At 38.1% G+C, this 25,469-nt stretch overlaps 1 protein-coding gene across 5 annotated transcripts in view; it reads left to right on the top strand.

Annotated features, from left to right (window-relative positions):
* The window catches only part of ARHGAP28 (Rho GTPase activating protein 28), a 201,189-nt gene extending 176,748 nt beyond the window's left edge, over positions 1-24,441 (top strand). For 4 of the 5 annotated variants that reach the window (XM_057700454.1, XM_057700451.1, XM_057700453.1 and 1 more), the window contains 7 exons: positions 2,298-2,380; positions 4,931-5,128; positions 5,478-5,591; positions 12,932-12,988; positions 14,675-14,799; positions 18,497-18,561; positions 20,700-24,441. In XM_057700454.1, the coding sequence (XP_057556437.1) occupies positions 2,298-2,380; positions 4,931-5,128; positions 5,478-5,591; positions 12,932-12,988; positions 14,675-14,799; positions 18,497-18,561; positions 20,700-20,794 (737 nt within the window). In that variant the 3' untranslated portion in view covers positions 20,795-24,441. The remainder of the gene's footprint in view (positions 1-2,297; positions 2,381-4,930; positions 5,129-5,477; positions 5,592-12,931; positions 12,989-14,674; positions 14,800-18,496; positions 18,562-20,699) is intronic. The other variant, XM_057700452.1, reaches the window with a different exon arrangement.
* The last annotated feature ends 1,028 nt before the right edge of the window (positions 24,442-25,469 follow it).

Here is a 25,469-nt window from a genome sequence, read left to right on the forward strand (position 1 = left end):
CAAATGGTGCCACAGAGGATTTTTTTGTTTCAGTTTTTCTATTTTTTTTTTTGGTCTTATGGAATTATGCAAGGAGGAGTTAATCTACCATGTAAGACCTGTTCAGAGACTCATATTTAAGAAGGAAATCATATATGATTTTTCTTAATATCATTATTCAGATGTTGAAGCCAGTGTACTTCAATGAATGGAGAAAATCTGGAAAACATCCTGAAAAGGCTCACAAGAAGGTCCACATTTCTTTGTATGACTTTGAAAATGAAAAATACTATATTGTCGTGATTGATTTGATAACCAGCCAACCCTGCAGGAAGCCCAAATTTCTGGGCTGCTACCAGCGGGAAAAATGGCCTTTTTGCCACCTGGAGTAAGCTCTAGTTGTAACGAGATTTTCTGAAGGGAACAACTGTGGACATCTGTGTGTTTAAGCTGCTCCTCTTTTTACTTTAAAATGGAGGTCGGAGAATGTAATCTTTTCCACTAGTGTAATTACTTTCTCTTTTCTCTTTTCAAACTAGGTCTAAAAATTTCCCATAAAATTAAAAGACTAATAGTTCATCAATCAAACCTTAGATACTTTCATGAAAAATTTAATAACTTTCTGGGAAAATAATGACCTTGGTGGGGGCGGGAAGGAGTCTTAACTAGGATGCAGTAAATGAATTAACTACAAAACTATTAACCACAAAACAGTGTAGGGCTGGGTTTCCTAAGTAAAATGAAAATGGATTATTTGCCAGCTTGGGTTTTTACTCTTAAAGGAAACGTCATAATTTATCTGAAATTGATGGAAATACAGAGCTTGCATCTGCATCTGTTGTTTCCCCCCAGAGGTTTTTCTGGATTGCATCAGAAAATTACAGCCTGCAATTTATGCGTTAAAATAATGTCTTCTCTATCCCCAAACACTTTGTGCAGAGATCTGCTCCCGATGGTGTCTGTTACTCAGGCGAACTCACGTCAGCGTCCATTAGCCATTTTCAAAACCAACCAGGACCTGTGTCATTTTTGTTTACAAATTTGACATAAATTATTTAAAATCCACATGGGGATTGTGCTGAGAGAATGTGAGATGAGCCTATAAATACTCCTCCCAACTGTTCCTTCTTTACATGGTTACGCACATTAGTCATTTACTCCTAACTCAGATGTACACGACCTCCTATGACCTCGTAGCTTGTCACGAGTGTTTCCGCTACTGTAAAGCTGTGTAACTATAGCTGACTGCCTTTATCCATTGAGTTGTAAATGGATAGATTTTCCTTCAATTTGAGAGTTGCGCAGGGATTACAGAACATCATGCTTCCCTTGCAGGATCTCCCCACCAAGAGACCATTTGGGGGAGAATACAGAGAGACCAGGCAAAGCCTGCATGCTCTGGAATACCCTACATTTTCAGCACAGCTGGTTGTGAATTATGCAGTTGTGGATGGATTTCCTAAAATCCTTTCCCTAAAATGGGAAAAGAGCCAATAGTGAGAACACCCAGTAGTAGAATGCCAACCCTCTGGCGCCATCTTCTGTCACTGCCAAGGAATAAAATATTCAAGAATCTCCAAAGTTGTACCCCCCCAAAAATAATAAATAAATAAAATTAAAAAAAAAAAAAAGAATCTCCAAAGATCCAACTGTGGTCACCATCCCTCCATGTCCATTTAAGATCTAAAATCAATGTCACTGCTCATAATAACAAGAACAAACACCTATAGAGATAACTATGTATGGGTACTGATGCAGACACTCTACACATGAACTCATTAACCTTCATAACGGCCCAGCAAGGTAGGTATGATGGCGACTCCCATTTTACAGATGATAAAATAGAAGCAACAGGGGTTAATTAGCCAGCCTGAGGTCACTCAGTGACTCAGTAGTAGATGTAGGATTTGAATCCAGTTCTAGAAACTGTGCTACTAATAATTTGCTTGGCTGCCCCATTATATGGAAATAACGTTTATCTTCCCTTGAATTGAGCTTCAGTCCAACTGTTTATAGCATACAAGTAAAGCAAGATCTTTGAAAGTACTTTGAAAAGGGAAACGTTATGCAGATCCAAAATTATTTTAAGGATCTCGTTGGCTACCTGCCCCTACAGTGGTGTCCTGGGGTGCTAAAAAGGATTTGATAGACTGAGGCTCCTGTCCAAGTGAACAGACTTACGTTGTTGGTCACAAAACCTGAGTCTTTACCACTGAAAGCTGTCAGAGCCCTCCTGTGCCACCAGATGTTAGTAAGAAATGCTGTCAGGAGGCATCAGCATTGTTCAAAATGTGTGGTTATTTCTGTTTTCTTGTTAGGAGGGCCTCACATCAAAGTACAGTTTCAAGCCTTACACCTCATGGTCATGGCACTGCCTGATGCCAACAGGGACACAGCCCAGGTATGTTGTATCGACCACATGGTCTGCCATTGACTCTTATTGGTCAGAGGAGATGGCCCAGGTGGAAAAATGAAAGCTGAGATGACAGCTTACCAACCAGCTGAGCCTGCAGCAAACCCGCCGCCTTTCCCCATTCCCACCGCTGGTCTCTTGAGGGAGCAGGGAAAGAATGTGAATCCTGGAATCTTCTTTGAACGTTTCCATTTCGTTCATTCAATCTATTAAGAGATATTGAGCATCTACCATGTGCCAGACGTGGGGTATGGTTAGGAGTAGGAGGAAGAAGCAGAGATGAAAGACTTAAATGGAATATTGTCAGAAGTGAATGAAACCCCTGATTTAAATCAAATTTCTAGAATGTTCATGTCTTACCACAATTCAATTTAAGGAATTATAGAACCTCAGAATTTTAGAGATCGCCTGATAGGACCTTGTCATTTTCAAGATTAAGGAAAAATTAAGCTCAGAAAAGTGATATATAATAGCACATTTGATAAAATATTTGATAGATATAATAGAGCATTTGATAGAATTATAGTCCATATATATAATATAATGGATTTATATTCCATAGTTCTCTATCCCAAATATCCTTCTTTTCATTTCAAATTCATTTATTTCAAATTCATTTCTTTGCTTTATGTTTGTAAAAATCAAGGTTTCTGTTGCTATTTTGATACTGATTCTGTATACAATAGGAAATTGGTTATGAGTACAATGGGTGCTTGGTATCTTTGAAATGAAATTGAAATGAGGATGAGTTGAAAAGAGCCCATAATTTTGAAGCCAATAAACATAATGCCGAAAACAAAGATGATTCTTAGCACTGCCTCTTGTCAGACATTTCGGTTTGGTGAGGACCTTTCCTCCTACCTAGCGAAACCATCTATGTCATTTATATTTTACCCTCCACCCAAGAATGGGGATTGGCAAAGGCATAAGAATGTCTGTTTCTAATACAATTTGGTAATTTTTCAAAAGCTGGAAATTTATTAGCTTTGTTTTATTGGCTTTGAACAATGTTTCTTTTTTATCCCCCCAAAAGTGAATCTGGTATCAGATATCAAAATGTCATTTCCCCTTTCATATAACCAAGGATGTAGCAATTATCAAAGAACTCAGTACATTTCTAATAGAAGATCTCTCTCTCTCTTTCTCTCTCCCCCGCTTTTTCCATTCTAAATTGTGACTGAAAGGAAGAGTGAAGCCTAGTGTGTTGTAGGGGTCAAGATCTCTGGCTCAAGAATTAGGCTTCCTTGGATCCAGTCCTGGCTCTGCCATTTAAATAAGTGATGCTGGGCAAAGCTACTCAGTCCCTCACCATGTTAGTTTCCTCATCTGTAAAATAATGTTAATAACAGTACTTACCTCACAGGGTTTGGAATGATGATAAAATGTGTGGAAGTATATAAAATACTAAGAATAATGCCAGGCTCAGAGAAAACCCTCAAATAAATGGTAGCTATTATCACTAGTATGTGCTGTCCATTTTCTCATTACATGTACTATAGCACAATTCAAACTTGGGAAAGCAAAGAGCATCTCCTTTTTGAATTTCAACCCTCTTGGTGAGTTTCAGAAAGTTTTGATTGGCATTTATACATTGATGGCTCAGCCAAACTTTTATTAAGCTTTCTCAATTTTTTTTAATGCTGAGCACAGCTGCATGTAATCATTTCCCTTTGGTCTGCTGAAGATTCCAAAATTGCAAAGCAGTAGAAAACTGAGACCCAAAAAGTAAAAATTTTCAACTTTTCAATTGAGGTATTTTTGAACTGAAGAATGAGATAGTCATTTTGTTGTTGTTGTTCTTTAATTTTTTTCTTTTTATTCACTTTATTTTTAAATTTTTTATTGAGGTTTCATTGGCATATAACTTTCATTTCAGGTATACAACATAATGTTTTGATATTTGTATTCACTGAAACATGATCTCCATAGTAAGTCTTGTTACCCTCCGTCACCATTACAAAATTTTTTTTGTAATTTAAGAACTTTCAAGTATGCAATACAATGTTATTGACTACAGTCATCATACTGTATGTTATATCCCCATGACTTCTTTATTTCATAACTTATTTAAAACTCATGTTTTTTTAAATGGGTTTTTCTTTCCCAAGGAAACCGAAAATAGTTTTTAACAGTAATGTCTTAAATTAAGAGTGAATTACTTTTCCTTTACAACAAAACTGCATTTCATGTTTATTTGAGCTGTAGTGTTTTCTCTCCCTCATTTACTGTTTAATTTTAATATTTGTCAAGCTTGTTTAAGATAAAAGAAAATAAGGAAATGCAAACTATTATTTCTAGAGATCGCGGTATAACATATTCCATAAAAATGGAGCTACTTTTATGAAGCAGAGAAATGAATAAACCCTTCACATTTCTCATTAGCACTTTTAAGCAATTAGAGTGGAAACATGACACATTCAACCACTCTGTAGCTCTGGCAATTTTCCAGAGGCCCCACATAGACATGAGTAACAATAATCAGTGATGCCTTTTCATAATTTACAATGACCAGTGTGACGCTCTGCTGTTTCCTACCAGGCTCTCATGATGTTCTTCAATAAAGTCATTGCCAACGAATCAAAAAACCGAATGAGTATCTGGAACATTTCTACTATAATGGCACCAAATCTTTTCTTCAGCAGAAGCAAACATTCTGACTGTGAAGAATTACTCTTGGCAAACACTGCTGCCCACATCATCCGCCTGATGCTCAAGTACCAGGAAATGCTATGGAATGTGAGTAACCAACCACGTGGCGACTAGGAGGTTCTTCTCGAGTCCACTAGTACCCAGGAGATGTAAAGGCTCGTGAGCAAGCAGTGCCCTCAGCCACGGGGGGAGATGGGAGACCGTGATCCCAGGTTGCTGATGGCATCTTTATCACTCCTTATGGCTGCTCCCAGATTCCTTTAAACAGGAATCCTAGTGAATTTTCCTAATCTTTACAAGGACAGAACCACAGTCCCTGGTTCCTGGTTCCTGAATGCTGAGTGGCCAGAAGGAGTAAACATAACTGAAGACAGACTCTACCAGGGAGGTTTAACTCAAGTATTTTCCTTCTAGTCAAGCTCTGTTTCTTCTCCAGGTTCCATCTTTCTTAATTGCTCAAGTCAGAAGAATGAATGAAGCCACCATGTTGTTAAAGAAACAGCTCCCAAGTGTCAAAAAGCTGCTAAGGAGGAAGACCATAGAACGAGGGGTAACAACTAAATAAATACCTAAAGAAATAAATGCACAAAATACCGGGACCTCCCAGGCTCTTATCTCTCAAAGTGATGCACAAAGTAGCTTGTAACTTAGAGCCAACATTGTTATATTCTCACAAAGTGTCGGTCTTGTGACTAAACATTGTGGAAATTGTCTTTGTGACAGAGTACTGTGGTCTTTCCTTTTTGTTAAATTATGTACTTTCTGGTTGAAGTTTTTGAATTATCTCTATCATGAAGATGACTTAAGGGCAAAATGGTTCTTACAATTGCTGAAAGTGAACATTTTAGTGAACTGGATTTAAGAGCAGGATTTAAGATGTAGTCAGTACATCTACGGGGGTGAGTCAAAAATTATCTGCAGAGCTTCCTAGGTGGCGCAGTGGTTAAGAATTCACCTGCCAATGCAGGGGACATGGGTTCGATCCCTGCTCCAGGAAGATCCCACATGCTGCAGAGCAACTAAGCCCGTGCACCACAACTGTTGAGCCTGTGCTCTAGCGCCTGTGAACCACAACTATTAAGCCTGTGTGCTGCAACTACTGAAACCCACACACAAGAGAAGCCACGGCAATGAGGAGCCTGCGCACCACAATGAGGAGTAGCCCCCGCTCACCACAACTAAAGAAAGCCCGCGCACAGCAACAAAGACCCAAGACAGCCAATAAAATAAATAAATTTTAAAAATTAAAAAAAATTATCTGCATTCTCGCTGTAGAATTTACAGAAATTTTAATATAACCGAGGTGCAGATAATTTTTGACTCACCCTCGTAATAAATAGAGATTTCTGTAGTGACTGGATACTAAAAGGATATCTAATCCTCAAGTTGTTCTCATGTAAATTCATTACATTTCAAAGAATTCTTGCCTCAGCGCAGTCGTTTGTGTGGAGATGCATAATGGAAAGAGGCTCGCGGAGAAGTCTCTTTATGGCTTTAATTTGAGGAAGATCGTGCGTGTCAGGCATAACATTTGGCCTTGAGGAGGATGCAGAGATAGAGGAAACTCACTTTGTCCTTAAAGGAACCTATACCTAGTAGAGAAGTGTCTACTAGAGCCATGAATATGTGCTCAGCATCGGACGTGTAGTTCAGACAGTGTGCCAGAGGTCACACAGAGGAGAAAGCAGTGTGCCCCAGCGTGGGAAGTGTGGAGACTTGGTGGAGAAAGTGACATCGGAGCCGCGTCTTGAAGGATGGGTAGCATTTGGAAGAGAGAAAGCAGAGGAGAGTTCCTTCAGGGAAAGGAATAGTAAATCCCAAGGCAGTAAGGCAGGAGTATTGCTAATTGATTTATCACAATCAGGATGAATGGCTGTGTTCTCTCATTGGTTATACGCAAAATGACTTCAGATCAGGTAGAACCGACACATTAAATTTGGGAAAAAAGTTTTTGTTTTAATTGAGAAAAAATTCACATAATATAAAATTCACCCTTTTAACTATTTCAAAATGTATAAATTTTAGTATATACTTTCAGTATATTCACAGTGTTGTGCAACCATCACCACTATCTAATTCCAGAATATCTTTACCATCCCCCACAAGAAACTCCATACCAATTAAGCAGTACCCCCCTTACCCCCCCCCTCCATTCCTGACAAACTCTAATCTACTTTCTGTCTCTATGAATTTACCTATCTGGACATTTCATATAAATGGAATCATCCAACATGTGGCCTGTTGTGTCTGACATCTTTCACTTAGCATAATGTTTTCAAGGTTCATCCATTTTGTAGCATGTATCAGTATTTCACTTATTTTTTTCATTTGTTTTGCATTTCTCTTGGGCATACGTTGGGTCATATGGCAACTCTATGTTGAGTTGCTAGTATTTTGTTGAGGATTTTTGCATCAACTTTTTATAAGGGATATTAGTCTGTAGTTTTTCATTCTTCTTATGTCTCTGTCTGACTTTGGTATCAGGGTAATACTAGCCTTATAGAATGAGTTGGGAAGTGTTTCCTCCTCTTCAATTTTTTTGGAAGAGTTTGAGAAAGATTAGTGTTACTTCTTTAAACATGTGGTAAAATTCACCAGTGAAACCATCTGGTCCTGGATTTTCTCTGTAGGAATTTTTTTCTTGCGTTACTGACTTATGTTCTTTACTTGTTATAGCTCTATTCAGATTTTCTATTTCTTCTTGAGTCAGTATTGATAGTTTGTGTGTTTCTAGGATTTTGTCTAGGTTATCTAATTTGTTGAAATATGAATTGTTCATAGTATTCTCTTATAATCCTTTTTATTTGTATAAGGTTTGTAGTAATGTCTCCACTTATACTCTTGATTAATAATTTGAGTCTTCTCTCTTTTCTTGGTCAATCTAACCAAAGGTTTGTCCATTTCATTGGTCTTTTTGAAGAGCCAACTTTTGTTTCATTAATTTTTTTTCTAATTTTTGTTATTCTCTAATCCTTATTAAGACTCAGATCTTTATTGTTTCCTTCCTTGTGCTTGTTTTGAATTTAGCTGACCTTTTTTAGCTTCTTAAGACAGAAGATTAGGCTATTAATTTGAGATCTTTCTTTTTCATGTAGGCATTTACACCTATAAACTTTCCTCTGAGCACTACTTTTGCTCCATCCAGTAAGTTTTGGTGTCTTTGATGTCATTTCAAGGTATTTTCTAATTTCTCTTTGATCCATTGGTTATTTAGGTGTATGTTATTTCATTTCCATATTTATAAGTTTTCTAAATTTCATTTTGTTACTGATTTCTAATTTTATTCCATTGTGATTATGTAACATACTTTATATTATTTTGATATTTTAAACTCCACTGAGACTTGTTTTGTGGTCTAGCATACTGTCTATCGGCCCAGTGTTTTGTGTGTACTTCAGCATGGACTCTGCTCTCATTGTCCTGTAGATATCTCTTAGATATAGTTGATTTATAGTGTTGTCTTCTATTTTCTTTCTGATCTTCTATCTACTTCTTCATTATTGAAAGTGAGGTATTGAAGTCTCTAACTGTTGTAGAACTCCCAATTTTTCCCTTCAGTCCTTTCATTTTTTGGCTATATGTCTTATATGTTTTGTTCCTCAGTTTCTCCATTACCGCCTTCATTTGTGTACAAGAGTAAGTCAAAAATTATCCACACACCGCTTATATTAAAACTTCTATAAATTGTACAGCCAGAGTGCGGATAATTTTTGACTCAACCTTGTAAAATAGGTATTTTCTTGTGTACCACTTTCTTTTGTTGTTCTTTTTAGTATATATTTTTGGATTATCTTTTTAATGGTTGCCCTGGGGATTATAAGTAACATCTTGATTTATAACAGTCTAGTTCGTATTAATACACCTTAAGTGTATAAAAACTTTCTACCTACATTTCTCTGTCCCTCTACTTTATGCTGTTATTGCTACAAATTATGGCTTTATAAATTGTGCGCCCATCAACATAAGTTTATATTTATCATGCATTTGTCTTTTACGTTATATAGGGGAAAAGTGAAATTATAAACAAAAAATACATTAATATTGCCTTTTATATTTTCGTAATTTCTGTTACTGATATTCTTTATTTCTTCATGTGGATTTGAGTTACTGTCTAGTGTCCTTTCATTTCAGCTTGAAGAACTCTCTTAGCATTTCTTATAGGGTGGGTCTGCTAGCAGTGAACTCTCTCAGCTTTTGTTTATCAAGGAAATGACTTAATTTCATCTTCATTTTTTAAGGACTCTTTTGCCAGATATAATTTTGGTTGTTGTTATTTTTTTTCTCTCACAATTCTAATGTGTCATCCCCTGTCTTCTGGCTTCCATGGTTTCTGCTGGGAGATCAGCTATTATTGAGGAGCTCTTGTGCTTGAGTTGATTTTTCTCTTAATGCATACAAGAGTCTCTATGTCTGTCTTTTGACAGTGTGATCATGATGTTTCTTGGTGTGGATCTCTTTGATTTTAACCTATTTGGAGTTTGTTGAGCTTTTTGGATATGTAGATTGTTATCTTTCAGCAAATCTGGGGAGTTTTCAGCCATTGTTACTTCAGACATTCTTTCTGCCCCTTTCTTTCTACTCCTGGAAATCTCACCATGTACATGTTGGGTGCTGGTGTTGTTCCACAGTTCCTCATAGGTTCTGTTCGTTTTCCTTCATTCTTTTTTCTTCCTGTTTCAAGAATGGATAACCTCAATTGACCTATCTTCAGATTTGCTGATTTTTTGTTTTGTTTTGTTTTGTTATTGTTGTCGTTGTCATCGTTGTTTGTTTTTTTGTGGGTTTTTTTTTTTTGGCCATGCCTTGTGGCTTGTGGAATTTTGGTTCCCTGAACAGGGATTGAACCCAAGCCCTTGGCAGTGAAGGTGTGGAGTCCTAACAACTGGACCACCAGGGAATTCCCTCTTCTTTTTTAAATCTGCTATTGACCCTCTCAAGTAGTTTTTTCATTTCAATAGGACTTTTTTTTGGCTACATAACTTCTTTTTGGTATCTTTTTATAATTTACTATTTTTATTTGATATTCTTTATTTGGTGAGATATCATTCTCATGTTTTTTTTTTAAATAAATTTATTTATTTATTGGCTGTCTTGGGTCTTTGTTGCTGTGTATGAGCTTTCTCTAGTTGCAGCAAGCGGGGGCTACTCTTCATTGCTCTGCTCGGGCTTCTCACTGTGGTGGCTTCTCTTGTTGCAGGGCATGGGCTCTAGGCACATAGGCTTCAGTAGTTGTGGCACATGGGCTCAGTTGCTCTGTGACATGTGGGATCTTCCCAGACCAGGGATCAAACCTGTGTCTCCTGCATTGGCATTTGGATTCTTAACAACTGTGCCACGAGGGAAGTCCCTCATGGTTTTCTTTAGTTCTGAAGACACGGTTTCTGTTAGTTCCTTCAAGTATTTAAAATAGCTTTTTCTAGTAAGTCCAATGTCTAGGCTTCCTTAAGGAGTTTCTTTTGAAGCTATTGACACTACTTTTTTTTTTTTCCTGTGTATGAGCTATATTTTCTTGCCATTTTTTTGGTTGTCTCATAACTTTTATTGAAGAATGGACGTTTTGAATGTTAAAATGTGGCAACTTTGGATTCTCCCCCCTCTGCAGGGTTGTTGCTTGTTAAAGATGTTATTTATTTGTTCATAACTTTTCTGATGAACTAGTTTTGTTTTCTCTGTATTCTTTGTTTTGTGTGGCTACTGAAGTCTCTGTTCCATTAGCCTAGTGGTTAACTGATGTTTGCACAGAGATTTTCGTAAATACCTAGAACCAAAAAAAAATCTCCCAGTCTTTGCAGCCGAGCTCTGTGTGTTCGTGTGCTTGACACACTTTCAGTGTTCAGCCAGGCAGTTTACAACTTGGCCTGAACCTTCAGTTCCTGTTTGGACAGAGCTTAAAGGTCAGCCAGAGGTGAGAGATTAAATTCTTTTCAGGCCTTTCCTGAATATGTGTACAGCCCTGAGCACGCACATAGCCTTCTAGATTCTCAGGAATATGTTGGAGCTTTTCAAAGGCCTCATTCCCAAAAGCATCTCATTCTCTAGGCTTGCCTCCCAAGATTTTTAGTTAGTTTATTTTTTCCCCCCAACTCTTACCCACTGCATCAGACAACAGTGATTAAAACATTTGCCTATAAATGTTTTCAACATTACACCACTTTAGCACTGGTCAGGTTCCAAGTTAGGCAAGATAAAAGCAAGCCAGTCTTTCAGGAAACAAACCATTAGAATTCCTTGTGAATGAGATCCATTCCACTCCCTCCAGTACGTGTACCAGCAATGCAGACTGTTATTTTCAAGGCTGTCATTGAACTGTGGAGTTGGAATGGGAAAGTGTAAGTTAAAATGCCACAAAGTTCACTGTTCTTATCAAGATGCAGCTGTTTTTCTCACTTAAGCAGTCCCCTGGTTGCAGCTTTTGGGTTAGTTTTAGAGTTCTGAAGAAGTTGACAGGGATGGTTTTTGCCAGTTTATTTATTGCTTTTATGGAAGGACAGACTTTAGGAGTCCTTACTCTGCCATTTTCATTCTGGAAAATTTTAATGGCATAAGTATGCTGTGTGTGGAGCTGAAGCTGAGGTTCGGTCAGGCTTTGCGAGCCCGGGCAAATTAAAGTCTTTCTCTGAGCCTCAATTTTCTTACATTTTCAATTTGGGGAAGAAAGTAATTTTATCTATTTCACAGAGTTGTCATTAGCATGAATTCACATATTGTGGGTATAAAACATTGTGTCAACTGTGTAATGCTAAACGAATGTCAGTTACTTTAATGTTTTAATTGTAAATAGAACTAAGTAGAATTTTAAAAGGCTTTAAGTACCATGGAAGCAAGCACTTAAAGCTGAAGAAATAGTCTTTCTTCAGTTCTATTGTACTATACCATGTTTTTACTTCTTGACTTTGATTGGAACAGACAGTTCATTGACAGTTTACACAATTCAAAAGATTGGAAGGGGAAAAACTGTAGAATAAATGTTGGCCACCTCTGACTTCCCCTCCTGAAGACAGGCAGTGTCACCAGTGACAGCATGTGTGTACACAGGAACATGCAGGGACATATATGTCCAGAGAGGTGCTGTGATGTACGAGCAAATATGGATACATGGTCTTCCCCTTTTTTAGATGAATGAGAGCATACCTGAATCACCCTCCTGAATCTTCTCTAATGACTTGTGAGATCATGGGGATTACCCCACATCAGCCTACAAAGCTGCCTGCTTTGTTTCTTTTGCATGATATTCCACAGACACACTGTAACTTATTTAAGTAGCCCCATGTTGGGTTTTTTTTGTTGTTTTCTTTTTATTTGTTGGCCGCGTTGGGTCTTCGTTGCTGCATGTGGGCTTTCTCTAGTTGCGGAGAGCGGGGGCTGTTCTTCGTTGCCGTGAGTGGGCTTTTCAGCGCAGTGGCTTCTCTTGTTGCGGAGCACAGGCTCTAGGCACGTGGGCTTCAGTAATTGCAGCACATGGGCTCAGTAGTTGTGGTTCGAGGGCTCTAGAGCACAGGCTTTGTTGTTCCGTGGCATGTGGTATCTTCCTGGACCAGGGATCGAACCCGTGTCCCCTGCATTGGCAGGCAGATTCTTAACCACTGTGCTACCAGGGAAGCCCAAGTAGTTCCCTATTATTGAACAGTTAGTTTGTGTCCAATATTTTGCTATTAAAGTTTACGCATCTGTGAATAAACTTGTATATATGACATTTCTCACAAATGAAGTCTATTTTGTAGGATAAAGTTATAAATGTGGAATTGTTGGGTCAGAAGGCATATGCATTTTGTAATTTAATAAATATTGCCAAAATGTTTTCACTAAAGATTGTACCAGTTTACACTTCCAACAGCAGCGTATGCTTGTTTTCTCAACATTAATCCTAAAGACTAAATGTGTTTTATTTAGGTTACAAGCCCCAAGACTTCAAAGGTACTACAAAAATCACCCTCTACAAGAAGAATGGTAAGAAAACAAATCATTTCTTTTCCTCTCTAATTATTAACTCCTTACATAGTATTCTTTAGCTATATCCCTTATCTGTGTATAATTTTGGTCATGATATACCTTCAAACTTGACATTTTCAGTGTAACACATGAAGGAATGGTATAGGGACTCAACTGACTGATGACTCAAAATTTGTGGTTAGGCATTCTGTTCACAAGAGTGAATACTCCAGGAAGTTAGAGGGAAAATGTGATCTTAGACATGCTCAATGATGTCAGGAGTGTGGAATTTATCTTAAGAGGCTTCTGTGGAGCTGGTGGGGGAGGGACGTGAGATGCCCACAAAAGTGTCTCAGGAGGGTGCTCTTGGCTGCTCTCTGGCCTGCTTTCCTGGTTCTTGCTCGTAATAGTAGAAAGTACTATTAGTATTGACCCTTAAAAGATAGTTTCCTAGTGCTGCAATAGCAGTACCACAAACAGGGTGGATTAAAACAATAGAAATTTACTCTCTCACAATTCTGGAGGCTAAAACTTCAAAATCAAGGTGTTGATTTGGTTGGATTCTTCTGAAGGTCATGAAAGGAGGATGTGTTTCTGACATCATTCTTCCCTCTGGTGATGCCAGGAATCCCTGGCCTTCCTTAGCCTATAGATGATGCATCGCTCCAGTCTCTGCCTGCATCTTTATATGGCAGTCACTGCATGTGCGTGTGCGTGTGTGTGTCTTCTCCTTTTATTTGGACAACAGTCACGTTGGATTCAGGGACCACTGTACTCCAGTTCAACCTCATCTTAGCTAATTACATCCGCAGTGACGCTATTTCCAAATAAGGTCATGTTCTGAGGTCCTGGTGGGGGGACACAATTCAATCCATAACATGTTTCTTCCAGGGGATATTTGAGTCAATTCACCTAAGCCTTCTACACCAACAGTATCATCCCTTGAGAACATACAGATTTAAAATGATTACCTGAGGAGTAGTCAGATCCTCAGATAGAAATTTATTTCTGCTCATCTCTAAATAGAGAATTACTTTTTAAAGCATTCAAAATTTTGAAACAAAAGGAATTTCCCATTCAGTTCTAACAAAGCAGACTTTATTTTTAATTAGCACCATTCTTTGAATATTGCATTTAGATGAGAGTTCTGAGGTCTCCAGGCCAGTCAGAGCACATGAAAGCAGGGACACTCTTCCCTAACAGCTGTCCACACTCTGCCCTTCACAGTGTTATTAGTACGCCTTGAGGAATCGAGTTTGGTGCCCATCTGGAATTCAGTTTGGGGTGACTGTTCATTGCTACTGACTAAAGAAAAAGGATATTCGAAAAGCGACATTTAAAAATAGATCCTTAAATTTTCCAGAAGGTTGATCTTCTTAAAATAAATTGAAATACAGAATCTTACTTCAAGTGGGCTTATTTAGGACATTGTTCAAGAAAATGCACTGATGGAAACGTTAGATTTTGGTCACAACCTCATGATTTTAAGGTGTTATAGTGAGACCTAAGCCTATACCAAAAGTGAATTCCCAGGTTAAATTTAGTCATTAGTGAATCTCTGCTAGGAAGAAAACAGTGTTTCATTCTGGTTAAATCCTGGTCACGTTTATGTGTTTCTCTAATTCGGAATGCCAGTGGTTTTCACATCTCTTAAGTGCAATCATTGAGTTTGACAGAACGTGCCACCTGTTTCTTCCCTGGCAGTCTGACGTGCCGGAGGGAGTCATAAGGGTCCACGCGCCCCTTCTCTCCAAGGTGTCCATGGCCATTCAACTCAACAGTCAAACCAAAGCCAAAGACATACTGGCGAAATTTCAATACGAGAACAGGTGAGTAGAAGCGAGTATCAGTCTCTGTACAGGAAGATGAACTTTTTCTGATGAGCAATTCCAGGCATTTGAAAATTTGACCTTCTTGAAAAATTAGAACCTATTACTTTAAGGACTTCACCAGTAAATGAAGAAGCAAAAGTAGAGAAAGATGTTAAGTAGACCATAGAATTATCAATAACAAAAGTTTTTTCCAAGGAATTTCTAGAGTAGGGATTCTTAAATCCATATCTTCTATCCTGGTGGCTTCATTTACTCAATCACTTTTACTTTTTACTTGAATAAAAAATTTAGCAAGTTAGTTTTGTAGATATCATAATAGATTACCAGGAATATTATTACTCCAGGCTGCACTGGGCTTTAACATGACTGTATCAAGTAGAGTTTATGTAGCTGAGTGAACATGATAGCTGTTGGTTTCCCTAAAACCTACTACCAGTAAACCTTAGGATCAGAGTGATGTTGACGAGATATTTTTTGCATATCTGCCTTGTCACCTTAAAGAGCATAGATCATGGTAACTTTTGTCCAGGCATGCCTATTCAAGGATAAACATTTGCCCTGAGGTTTTTTTAATGAGAAGAATTCGTTTAAATCTACCCATGATAAAGCTGGTACAGTTTGATGGTCTCTAGTAAAACCGATGGATATCCTTTAAAAGAAGCTTTCCAATCATATTGAAAAGGAATAGCCATGTTGAACAAAAAAAAAGGTTACATACTGCAAGACTCCATTTATGTAACATTTTTGAAATGACAAAATTTGAGAAGTGGAGGATAGATGAGTGGTTGCCAGAGGCTGAGGAGAGTGATCATGGAAACTGGCATTGCCTTGGTACCAAAACCAGACAAAAATAACAATAAACGGTCAAACAGGCAAACACTGCACACTAATATCTCTCGTGAACTTAGATACAAAAGCCCTCAACAAATCTGATCCAACGTCTATTAAAAGAATTATACCTAGACCAAGAGAGCCTTAGTTCAGGTATGCAAGGTTAGTTTACCATTCAAAGAGCAATCCCTGCTATCCGTCACACCAATTGGAGAAAAATCATCTGATCATGTTAATTGATACAGAAAAAGCATTTGACAAAATCCAACATCATAATAAAAACTCTCAGCAAATTTAGGACAAGAGGAGAACTTTTGCAACTGGATAATGATTGACTACAAAAACCTATAACTCACATCATACCTAATGATGAAAGGCTGAACGCTTTCTCTCCAGGATCAAGATCTCCAGTCTCATTTCACATACTAGTGGAAGAGTGAGCCCCTATAGGAAGCAGAAAAGAGAGAAGGCTTACAGGTTGTAAAGGAAGAAGTAAAACTGATGGTATCTGCATATGACATGATTATCTACATAAATTTTTTTAATCTTAAAAAAAAGACCTCCTAGAACTAATAACTGAGTTCAGCACCTTCACAGGATATAAAATCAACACATAGAAATCAGAAATACATAGAAACACACAGAAACCAATCACATTGGAGCATGTAGAAATTAAATTTAAAATCAAAAGTAAAAACATTGCCGTTTACCTAAATACTTAGGTTTAAACTTAAGTAAGCATTTATAGGTTATGTATGCTAAAAATTACAAAATGCTGATGAAAGAAAAAGACCTTAATAAATGGAGAGACATAGCATTTTCATGCATTGGAGGACTTAGCGTAGTAAAGATGTTGATTCTTCCCAAGTTGATCTATAGGTTTAATACAATCCCTGTCACAATCTCAGCAAGATATCTTGTAAACATGTGCAAGTTTATTCTAAAACGTTATATGAAAAAACACAGGCCCTAGAATAGCCACAGCTGTCTTGAAAAAGAAGAATGAAGTAGGAGAAATCACTTTACCAGATATTAAGGCCAACTGTGTAGCTACACGACAACATACTGTATATACATATTAACACCTACAGTAATCAAGACAGTGTGTATTGATGGAGGGATAGACACTTAGGTCAGTGGAACAGAGAAGAGAACCCAGAAATAGATCCACACAAATGTGTCCAACTGATTTTTTAAAAAATTTGTTGTAAACGACACATAACACAATTTGCCATTTTAAGTAAACAGCTCAGTGCTGTTGAGCACACTCACATTGTTGGGCAGCCATCACCACCCTCCACCTCCAGAAAGTCCTGTCACCCTGGACTCAGGCTTTGTACCCATTTCACAGTGGCGACTCATTCCTCTCTCCCCCCAGCCCCTGGTAACCACTGTTCTACTTTCTGTCTCTATGAATTTGACTATTCCAGTAACTGAATGGCTAAAATTAAAATAATAATAATAATAATAATAATGACAACACTAAATACTGGTGAAGATACAGAGAAACTAGATCACTCATACACCGTGGTGGGAATGTAAAATGGCCTAGTCACTCTTAGAACAGTTTGACAGTTTCTTGTAAAAATGAACGTGCAACGGTCCTGTGACCCAGCATTCACACGCCTGGGCATTTATCCCAAAGAAATGAAGATTATGTTTACACAGAAACCTGTACACAAATACTTACATAGCAGCTTTATTTACAGTAGTCAAAAACTGGGGAAAAAAAAAAACCATGTTCTTCAACAGGTAAACGACTAAACAGGGTGTGGTCCACCAATACCCTGGTGTGCTACCCAGCAGTAAAAATGCAACAACCTGGGCGAATCTCTAGGGATCTATGCTGATTGGAAAAAAAAAAAAGGCCAATACAAAAATGTTCCATACCGTGTGTTTCCATTTATATGTTTCTGTAAATGACAAGTGTATAGAAATGTAGAATCCAGGGATAAGGGGAGAAGGATGAGGACAGGGAGAGGGAGAGGGGTATGGCTATAAAGGGGAACAAGAGGGGTCTTGTGGGGAAGGAAATGTTCTGTGCCTTGACTGAACCCATGTGGCCTTCCTGCAATCACACTAGGGTATTGCAAGATTTTACTGTTGGGGAAACTAGGTAAAGAGTACACAGGATGTGTCTGTGTGTTTTCTTATAACCTCATGCAAGTCTACAATTATTGCAAATGCTTAATTAAACAAAGGGGGTACACAGCCTTCTCTCCGACAGTAGACAGCCAAGGACAATCTTTTTAAGTAACCAAGCTGACAGTGAAGTGGGCCAGGGCTTAGCAATGGTCTTTCCAGACTCTTCTGCCCCGGCAGCCTAGTCTGAGGTGTAAAATTAAAACTGGGCAATTATTTCCTCTGACTTGCTTTCATAATAGGGCAGAGACATGCAACAAAGTCAATGTCAGCTTGCAGAGCACAGGGCAGTCTCAGAAATGTGACATGGGCTGAGGAGAGAATCTCATTCAGTTTTTGGCAAATACAGAAATGAAACCTGACTGCTTTTGAACGGAGAGTAATGTGGCCCATGACAAGGCAGTATGAAACATCCAGCTGCTGCTGGGCCAGCCTTGGTGTGTCAGTAAGGTGTCCTCTCTTAAGTGGAGCTGACGGCGGATGCAAGGGCCGGGGTGGCTGTGGGGCCCTGCACGCCAGCTTCCTCTCTGCCTCAGATGCTTGTCTGTGTCAAAAAAAAAAAGGGGGGGTTTATCATCACTTCAGTCCTAATAATGATTTGTGGGGTGTATTTCACTCAAGGCAGAGTGAATTGTGTGTTGCCATGGTTATTAATCCACAGATTAAATAACCTCCAGTCACAGAGGTGGGTTAAATTTATATCCCTTTCTTCTTTTCTCAGTCGTGGTTCATCAGAAGGCATTAAGATTCAGAACCAAAGGTTATATGAAATTGGGGGTAATATAGGTAAGCAGTCTTTAATAATTTTTACTCCTACAATCTCTGATTACTCTACAAGAGTAATACTCTAAAAGACATATGATGCTATTAATGTGAAAGTATATTTTACAAGTTTCTTAGATATATTGTAAAATCAAAAAGAATGTTTTACAAGTTTCTTAGATATATTGTAAAATCAAAATTACATAAGATGTATTGTAAAATCAGCACTTTTTAAAATCTCACATAAGAACAGTATGACTCTCCTAAAATATTTTCAGAATTTAAATGTAAATATGTGAGTTGCTGTGGAGTAGATTTTTGAGTCTTTAAACGTGACTCTGAACGTTGGAGAGTCTGGAGATTCATGCAAACGAGAGGAGAAATCACAGCGCTTTCAGGGTCGTGCTACCCCTTTTGCTGAACTTCTCTGTTCAACTCAGTCCAGATTCATACTTCCTACACCCCTGAAGAGGGACAGAAAGGAATAAAAAGAAGATTCTGTCCACGTGCATCTGTGTCCCTACCTTCCTCTTGCCCCCCTCCCCATGGAGATGAAACACCTGTGCTCCTGTTTGACAGCAGCGCCTCGTTCCTGCTGACCAGGGCTCAGTCAGTCTCCCGTCCTCTCCTCTGTTGTCAGCTTTTCCCTCCCAGCGGCACCATGTCTCTCTGCATAAACATTTTTGTAATTTCTCTCATCTCCACAAAACTCTCTTGACCCCCTTCAAGTCTACTCCCACTCTCTTCTTCATTTACAGCAAAACCCCCTTCAGTCAGTTGTCTGGACTCCAGTTCCTCCCTCGCCTCCTCTCCTGAAGCCTCTCCACCCAGCTTCACCCTCAGCACGTCACCAGAGTTGCTCTTCCGTCGCGGTCACCAGAGGACTCTTCTGTTGTGGCATCCAGGGCTTTGTTCTGTCTTTACAACTGCCTGGGTTGATCTTTCCCTTCTTTAAGAAAATGCGCTCTTCACCTGCTTTCAAGGACCCGCCAAGCTCCCGGCTCTCCCCCCACTTCACAGGTTGCTCCTTCTGGGTCTCTTTGGCCTGTCATTTCTCACCCTCTCGACCTCCGAGCACTGGAACTTCTCTCTGCACTTACCTTCTGTGGTGAGCTTAGTGCATCTCATTGCTCTGAAGGCACCTGGGTGCTGCCGCCTCTCAACTTTACATCCAGGCTCCCCAGATAGCAGCCTTCACATCCGGTTCCCAGCACGTCTTGCCCGGGGCCTTCACATCTGCTCCAGCTTTAGCCTGGGATGCTTTCCTTCGGATGGTTCCCTCCTCACTCCCTCACCTCTATCTGGTGGTCGCCGCTGTATCCGCGTCTCAGTGAGGCCTTCCTGGATCGGACCCTCTCTCTGTGCCTTCCCCACCTTCATGTTCTCTCGTGTTCTTATCACCATCATACTTGCTTTTTTTGCTCATTGCCTTTTACCACGCTCAGCACGTAAGCACCCCAAGGGCAAGGATTTTTGACTGTCAGATGCGTTGCTGTAGCCTCAGCCTGTAGAATAGTGCCCGGCAGGCAATAACTGCAGAAATATCTGAGAAATGAATGCATGAGTCAAGTAAGCATTAAACCCTGGTCATTTTGTTTGAGACTTTAGTGTATATTTCAAACACACAGTCCGTAAGAATTCTCAAATTTGCCCCCATGGAATGATCTTTTTGTTGTTATCAATTCCAGATCTCCTGCCTGCAGGAGAAATGAAATGACCATCCCTAAACTGAACTTGATATTCATCCCTAGTCATGGTCAAGTTACTACCTGTAAACAGCTGTTAGGAGGACATGTGTTATCACATAAATGGCCATTAACGATCGTTATCATATACCTGAGCTGATACCCGAAACAGGCTCTTGCCACGTTTTTCTAGTTGGTGTGGTGAGTCTAGGGAACAGTTTGCCTGTGGTAGGTGTGTCTGTGTTTTCCACAATGTCATGTGGGATTTATTTGAAGTACTTCACAGTCAGAAAGAAATAACAGAGGGAAGGAAGGAAGGCTGGCTTTGCTAGAAACCTTTAAAATGTGTTTCCTTTTGGCTGAGAACTATATTGGCCTGATTTGAGCCCTGCAGACACACACATACACGCACACATGCATGTGCACACACAGAAGTGTGCACTTTTGAAAGCATTCTCTGATTTTTTTTCCTTTTAGGACAGCACTGCTTGGATCCAGACGCTTATATACTGGATGTATATCATGTAAATCCCCAGGCAGAATGGGTGATCAAACCCCAACCAAGTGTTTGAAATATCCCCGCCAAGACGGCACTATCGTGTATTACATGCCAAGAAGTCCTGTGTTTGGTAGGGGAAAAACAAAACTGCTTTTGACATCTTTGTTCCTAGAACCCTCTTGATGTTTCTCAGCCCAACTAGTGTCTCCCACTGGTGTCAACACAAATTGTGGAAGAGGAGCTGGTTCACTATTTGAGCTGACGCTTTCTCGTGATGGTTCCTTGATAAGAGTGAAGGAAAGAGGATGTGACCCTTCCAGAAGAAAGGCCAAAATAGAATATGGAACTCTAATCATTTCTGATACTTTGACTTCACAGCAGAAATGAATTTGGTCCTGTACCTGGGGATAAGAAGCACTTCTTGATATAGCAAATGCTGCCAAACACAAGAGGTGGAAAAGATTTTTTTGTTTGTTTATACTTATGTTTTATATATAGAGAGAGACCTTTTTGAACAAGATTGCCAGAAATAACAAGAATTTCTGCTCTGAAAAATTATTTAGATCTACTTTCCAAAGAGAATCAGTTTCCAGAGTCACACATAAGCAATATTTATGCTCTGACTTGCTCCTGAATTGGGGGAGGAGAACCTTCTGTTTAAAGCCCACTGTGTTGTTATGTATGTTGTACTGTACTGTGGCTGTCTGCATTCTGGTGTGAATGAACATTTCCTTGTCATGGACTGTTGAAAACTGATATTGTGAAAGCTTATTCTGAGCACAGGTCCCCAAAGTTAAGGTTAGGTTTGCAGAGGCTGTTCTTGTGTTTCCGCAGCCTCTGGTGTGGTCAGCAGTCACAGGGCCCCCGTTTCCTCATCATGATTATGGTGGTTCGTGAATAGTTTCCGTGTGCCAGGCACAGATTTCCTTTCCTCGTCAAACATATCAATTTTTATATTTCGCAACTACAGAGAATGACTTCTGCAGCCCTAGTTTTAAAATGCAGAATTGCCTTTGTCCAATTGCTCTCTCTCCAACAGTGCTGAAAAATACTGTTATATCCAGATTTTATGTGCTGTAAAAACAGATTCTGTTTCTGTTCATCAGTCATAGACTTGGCCAAGCCCTGTGGATTAGCATCAGGCTTTAAAATCAGATGCTTGTTTGGTGAGCTGAAAACTGCCTCGCCATCAGGATCCCACAGAGCCATTTTCCAGATCTGCAGTTGGTGAGAAAGCACCATTCCTGATTCTAACTGAGAGCAAATCTGAAATGTGCTGTGGTGTTGGACAGCCCTGCCTTTCCTCTGAAGACTGCAGTATAGCTCTTCTAGGGTTGGCTAGAAATGGGGACAGAGGTCTCATTTATCCCGTGTTTGTGCTTTGGATTAGAATCTACAGATTGAGATTTTGATGAACTTGTATCAGTTTTAATGTAATTTAACACCCAAATGACTCTCTCTTGCAATTCGAACAATAGACGAAGTTGCTCACAAATGCAGAAAACATTTTATCTACTTACCAAGTCTCAAAACAAAATGTGATAATTTCAGCCTATATTATAGAATAAATCTTGTATATGCTCATTATGCCTTGATATCTATAAAAACACGATTTATATTCAACATGTAGATAATTGCATTTCTGGCCATTGGAATTTTGTTATATTTTTATAGAAAACTTAAATATCCATTCATTTTATTTGTTTATTTGAGAATTTTTCATTTCCTTTGCCTGAAAACCCATCAGAAGGTAAACATGTGTCCTATTGGTTTATATTTACTCCTACATTTCATCAGTTTTCAGTGTCTGGCTAATTGATGGCGTGTGAGTTTACATAATGAACTTTGAGGACCTGAGAAGATGCTGTTATCATTTTTGCAATACAAACAACAAGAGTAAACACTTTATTCCGTGTAGTCGCTAAGGTCCAAGACATAAGATGGATATAGTTTATGCCTACATACGTGGAAGAAGTCCTTCAAATTAGCTGCCTTACACTTCTGTGTGTGTATTACAACAAAGCTTGATTTTTCTCACTGAATTTCCTATCATTTAGAATATATTCTGTTGTGTTTAGAAAATTCACAGATCTATACATTTAATTTTTTATTTGGGAATTTTTATTTCTTTTGACTGAAAACACATTAGGACTGATGCATAAGTCCTAAAGGTTTTAAGATTTACTCCATTAGTCATTAGTTTTAAATAAATGACTAACAGATGACAGGTTTAAAAAAATTGTTTCTGAATTTCTTACCCCCTTTTGTGTGGTTTTAGATGTCAAAGGCTTAGCCCAGTCAGTAATTTTAAATTAATTACTTAAGTGCATTCAAGGATGTATGACAACTTTCAAATAACTATATAATATGGAAGCCCATGTCAACACCAGTATCATTGGATATAACCTAAATTCTTAGTCATAGAGTTAACTGATTAGAGAAAAATTTCCAGTAGACACACAAACTAATTTTTGTGTGGTTAAAGAAGTTCTTTTTACTAATTTTTACTTTTTTTTTCTTTTTACTAATTTTATTCTTAATGAATAATTAACAAACCCCTACAATTAAAACTCAAATTGCAGTCACCTAAGTGTTGAAAAAATTGTCCTTGCCTTATGAAGATTGTTTACAGTAATGGTTACAGTAATCTGTAAAAGTGAGCAGTATAAAGGCAAACATGGATAGTATATCTGCAAACAAAAGAAGAGTCAGATACTGGACTTCTAAATTCTATTCTTGTTAGCTTCCCACCTCACCTCTCCCCAAGTGCTCTTGGTGTACAGTTAGGAAAATAGCATCTAGGAAAGCATTAGGGAAAGTTAACATTTTAGGAACACTTATTCAGAAAAAACCCTAGAACTGGCTCATTCTTTCCTCCATTCTACAAAAGAAGATCCCTTTGCTAAATAGCTCACTTGGGGATATGATCCCTGGAGTCATTGAACAATGAGTTCAGTGAGTTCAAGGAGTGATCTTTGAACAAACTGGAATATTGATCTCCTTACAATGTATATACAATATAAACTACCTCACTTGTCTTTCTTGGGAGAAAAAATAACGGACGTTAACAATTTTTGTTATAAACTGTCCCTGAATCTTATTATTTAAGTCACTTCAGTTAGCTTTCAGTGTACATGTAATAATATGCATTTAATGATGTAAAATATTTTTAGCAAAAGCTTTAAAACCAAAAATACTTGTTTACGATAATGTGTGGTGTAGATGCTGAGAGAATCTGTGTCTCTTAGTCATTGTCTTGTGTGTTTAACTGTGTTGAGTTACAGGTTTTCAAATGTAAGAATTCACTTCATCTCCTTTCATGCATTTTCAGCTGCTTTCCCCACATTGCAGTTGACTGAAAGTAGCATGAGATTAAAGTGTCCCTTCTTTCTATCAAGTACATTTCAACTGTTTTTTGTAAATGTATTACATGTCCGAAAGGAATATATATTATGGTATTGAATAGTTTCTGTTTTCTGACAGGCACTTTCAACTTTTTTTTTTTCATAAATATATCACTTAATAAAAAATAATATGACATGATTAAAATGTTTCTTTGAAACATTTTCAACAGTTGTACACACACACACACACACACCCCTTTAAAAATAACATCTTTTCTTTCAGGCATTTTCCAACTATTTCCTAAAACTATGTGACTTGATTGAAAAATCATATCGTCAATTTTTTATGTTGTCCCCCATCTCAAAAGTTAATATTCTTTTGTCCCATCAGTTTCATTGTTAAGTATAATATGTATGTTGCATTTTATCCATAAAAATAAAGATGAAAAAACTAAAAGCATTATCATGAGAATTCTTATATTCAACTAGTCTGAGGGCACCATGGTGCTGGTGAAAGAAGAGGAGCTTTAAAGTCAGAGGTTTGTGTCTGAGCCCTGTCTTTGTCACCTACTAGCCAGATGGTGGCCTTGTGCAAAAGTCACAAGACACTAGGGTAATGGTGGATGTTTGTGCAAAAACTATTTACTAAACTTTTTTGATTATTAATTTGTACTTTAAAAAAAATATTTTCAAGAGATACAGAAAAGACATTTGACAAATTCAGTACTCATTCATGATTTTTTACACTCAGCGTTTTACTGTATATCAAATGCAAGAAAAAGAAATAAAAGCATAAAGATTAGAAAAGAGAAATAAAATAGTCTCCATTTGCAAATAATATGATTATTTATATACAAAAGCCTAAGGTATCTTCAACTATTAGAACTAATAAGGTGATTTAGCAAGGTCATGGCACACAAGATTATTATATAAAAATCAATGGTATTTTTTATACTAGTAGCAAGCCATTGGAAAATTTTAAAACTTCCATTTACAATAGCATCAAAAAACAAAAAAATACTTATGAATACATTTAACAAAATGTATGCAAAACATGTATACTAAAAACTACTACTATACTAAAAACAAAATATTTCTGGTAGAAGTGAAACTGGCTGAATAAATATATAGATACACCAGTGTTTCTGGATGAGAAGAGGTGGATGCAAGAGAACTGGCAAGATGTGAGCTCTCCGCAAATAGATCTATAGATTCAGTGCAATCCAGCCATAACACCAATTGGCTTTTTAGGTAGAAATTGACACACAAATTTATATGGAAATGCAAAGGATCTAGACCATCTAAAGTAATCTTAGAAGAAAAAATGAGTGATTAGAATGAGTGGTTTTTTATTCTGCAATATCATGCAGAATAAAGATCAACGTGTACATCAATGAAACAAGA

The sequence above is a fragment of the Hippopotamus amphibius genome, chromosome 11 (assembly GCF_030028045.1).
Source record: "Hippopotamus amphibius kiboko isolate mHipAmp2 chromosome 11, mHipAmp2.hap2, whole genome shotgun sequence".
Lineage (NCBI taxonomy): Eukaryota > Metazoa > Chordata > Mammalia > Artiodactyla > Hippopotamidae > Hippopotamus > Hippopotamus amphibius.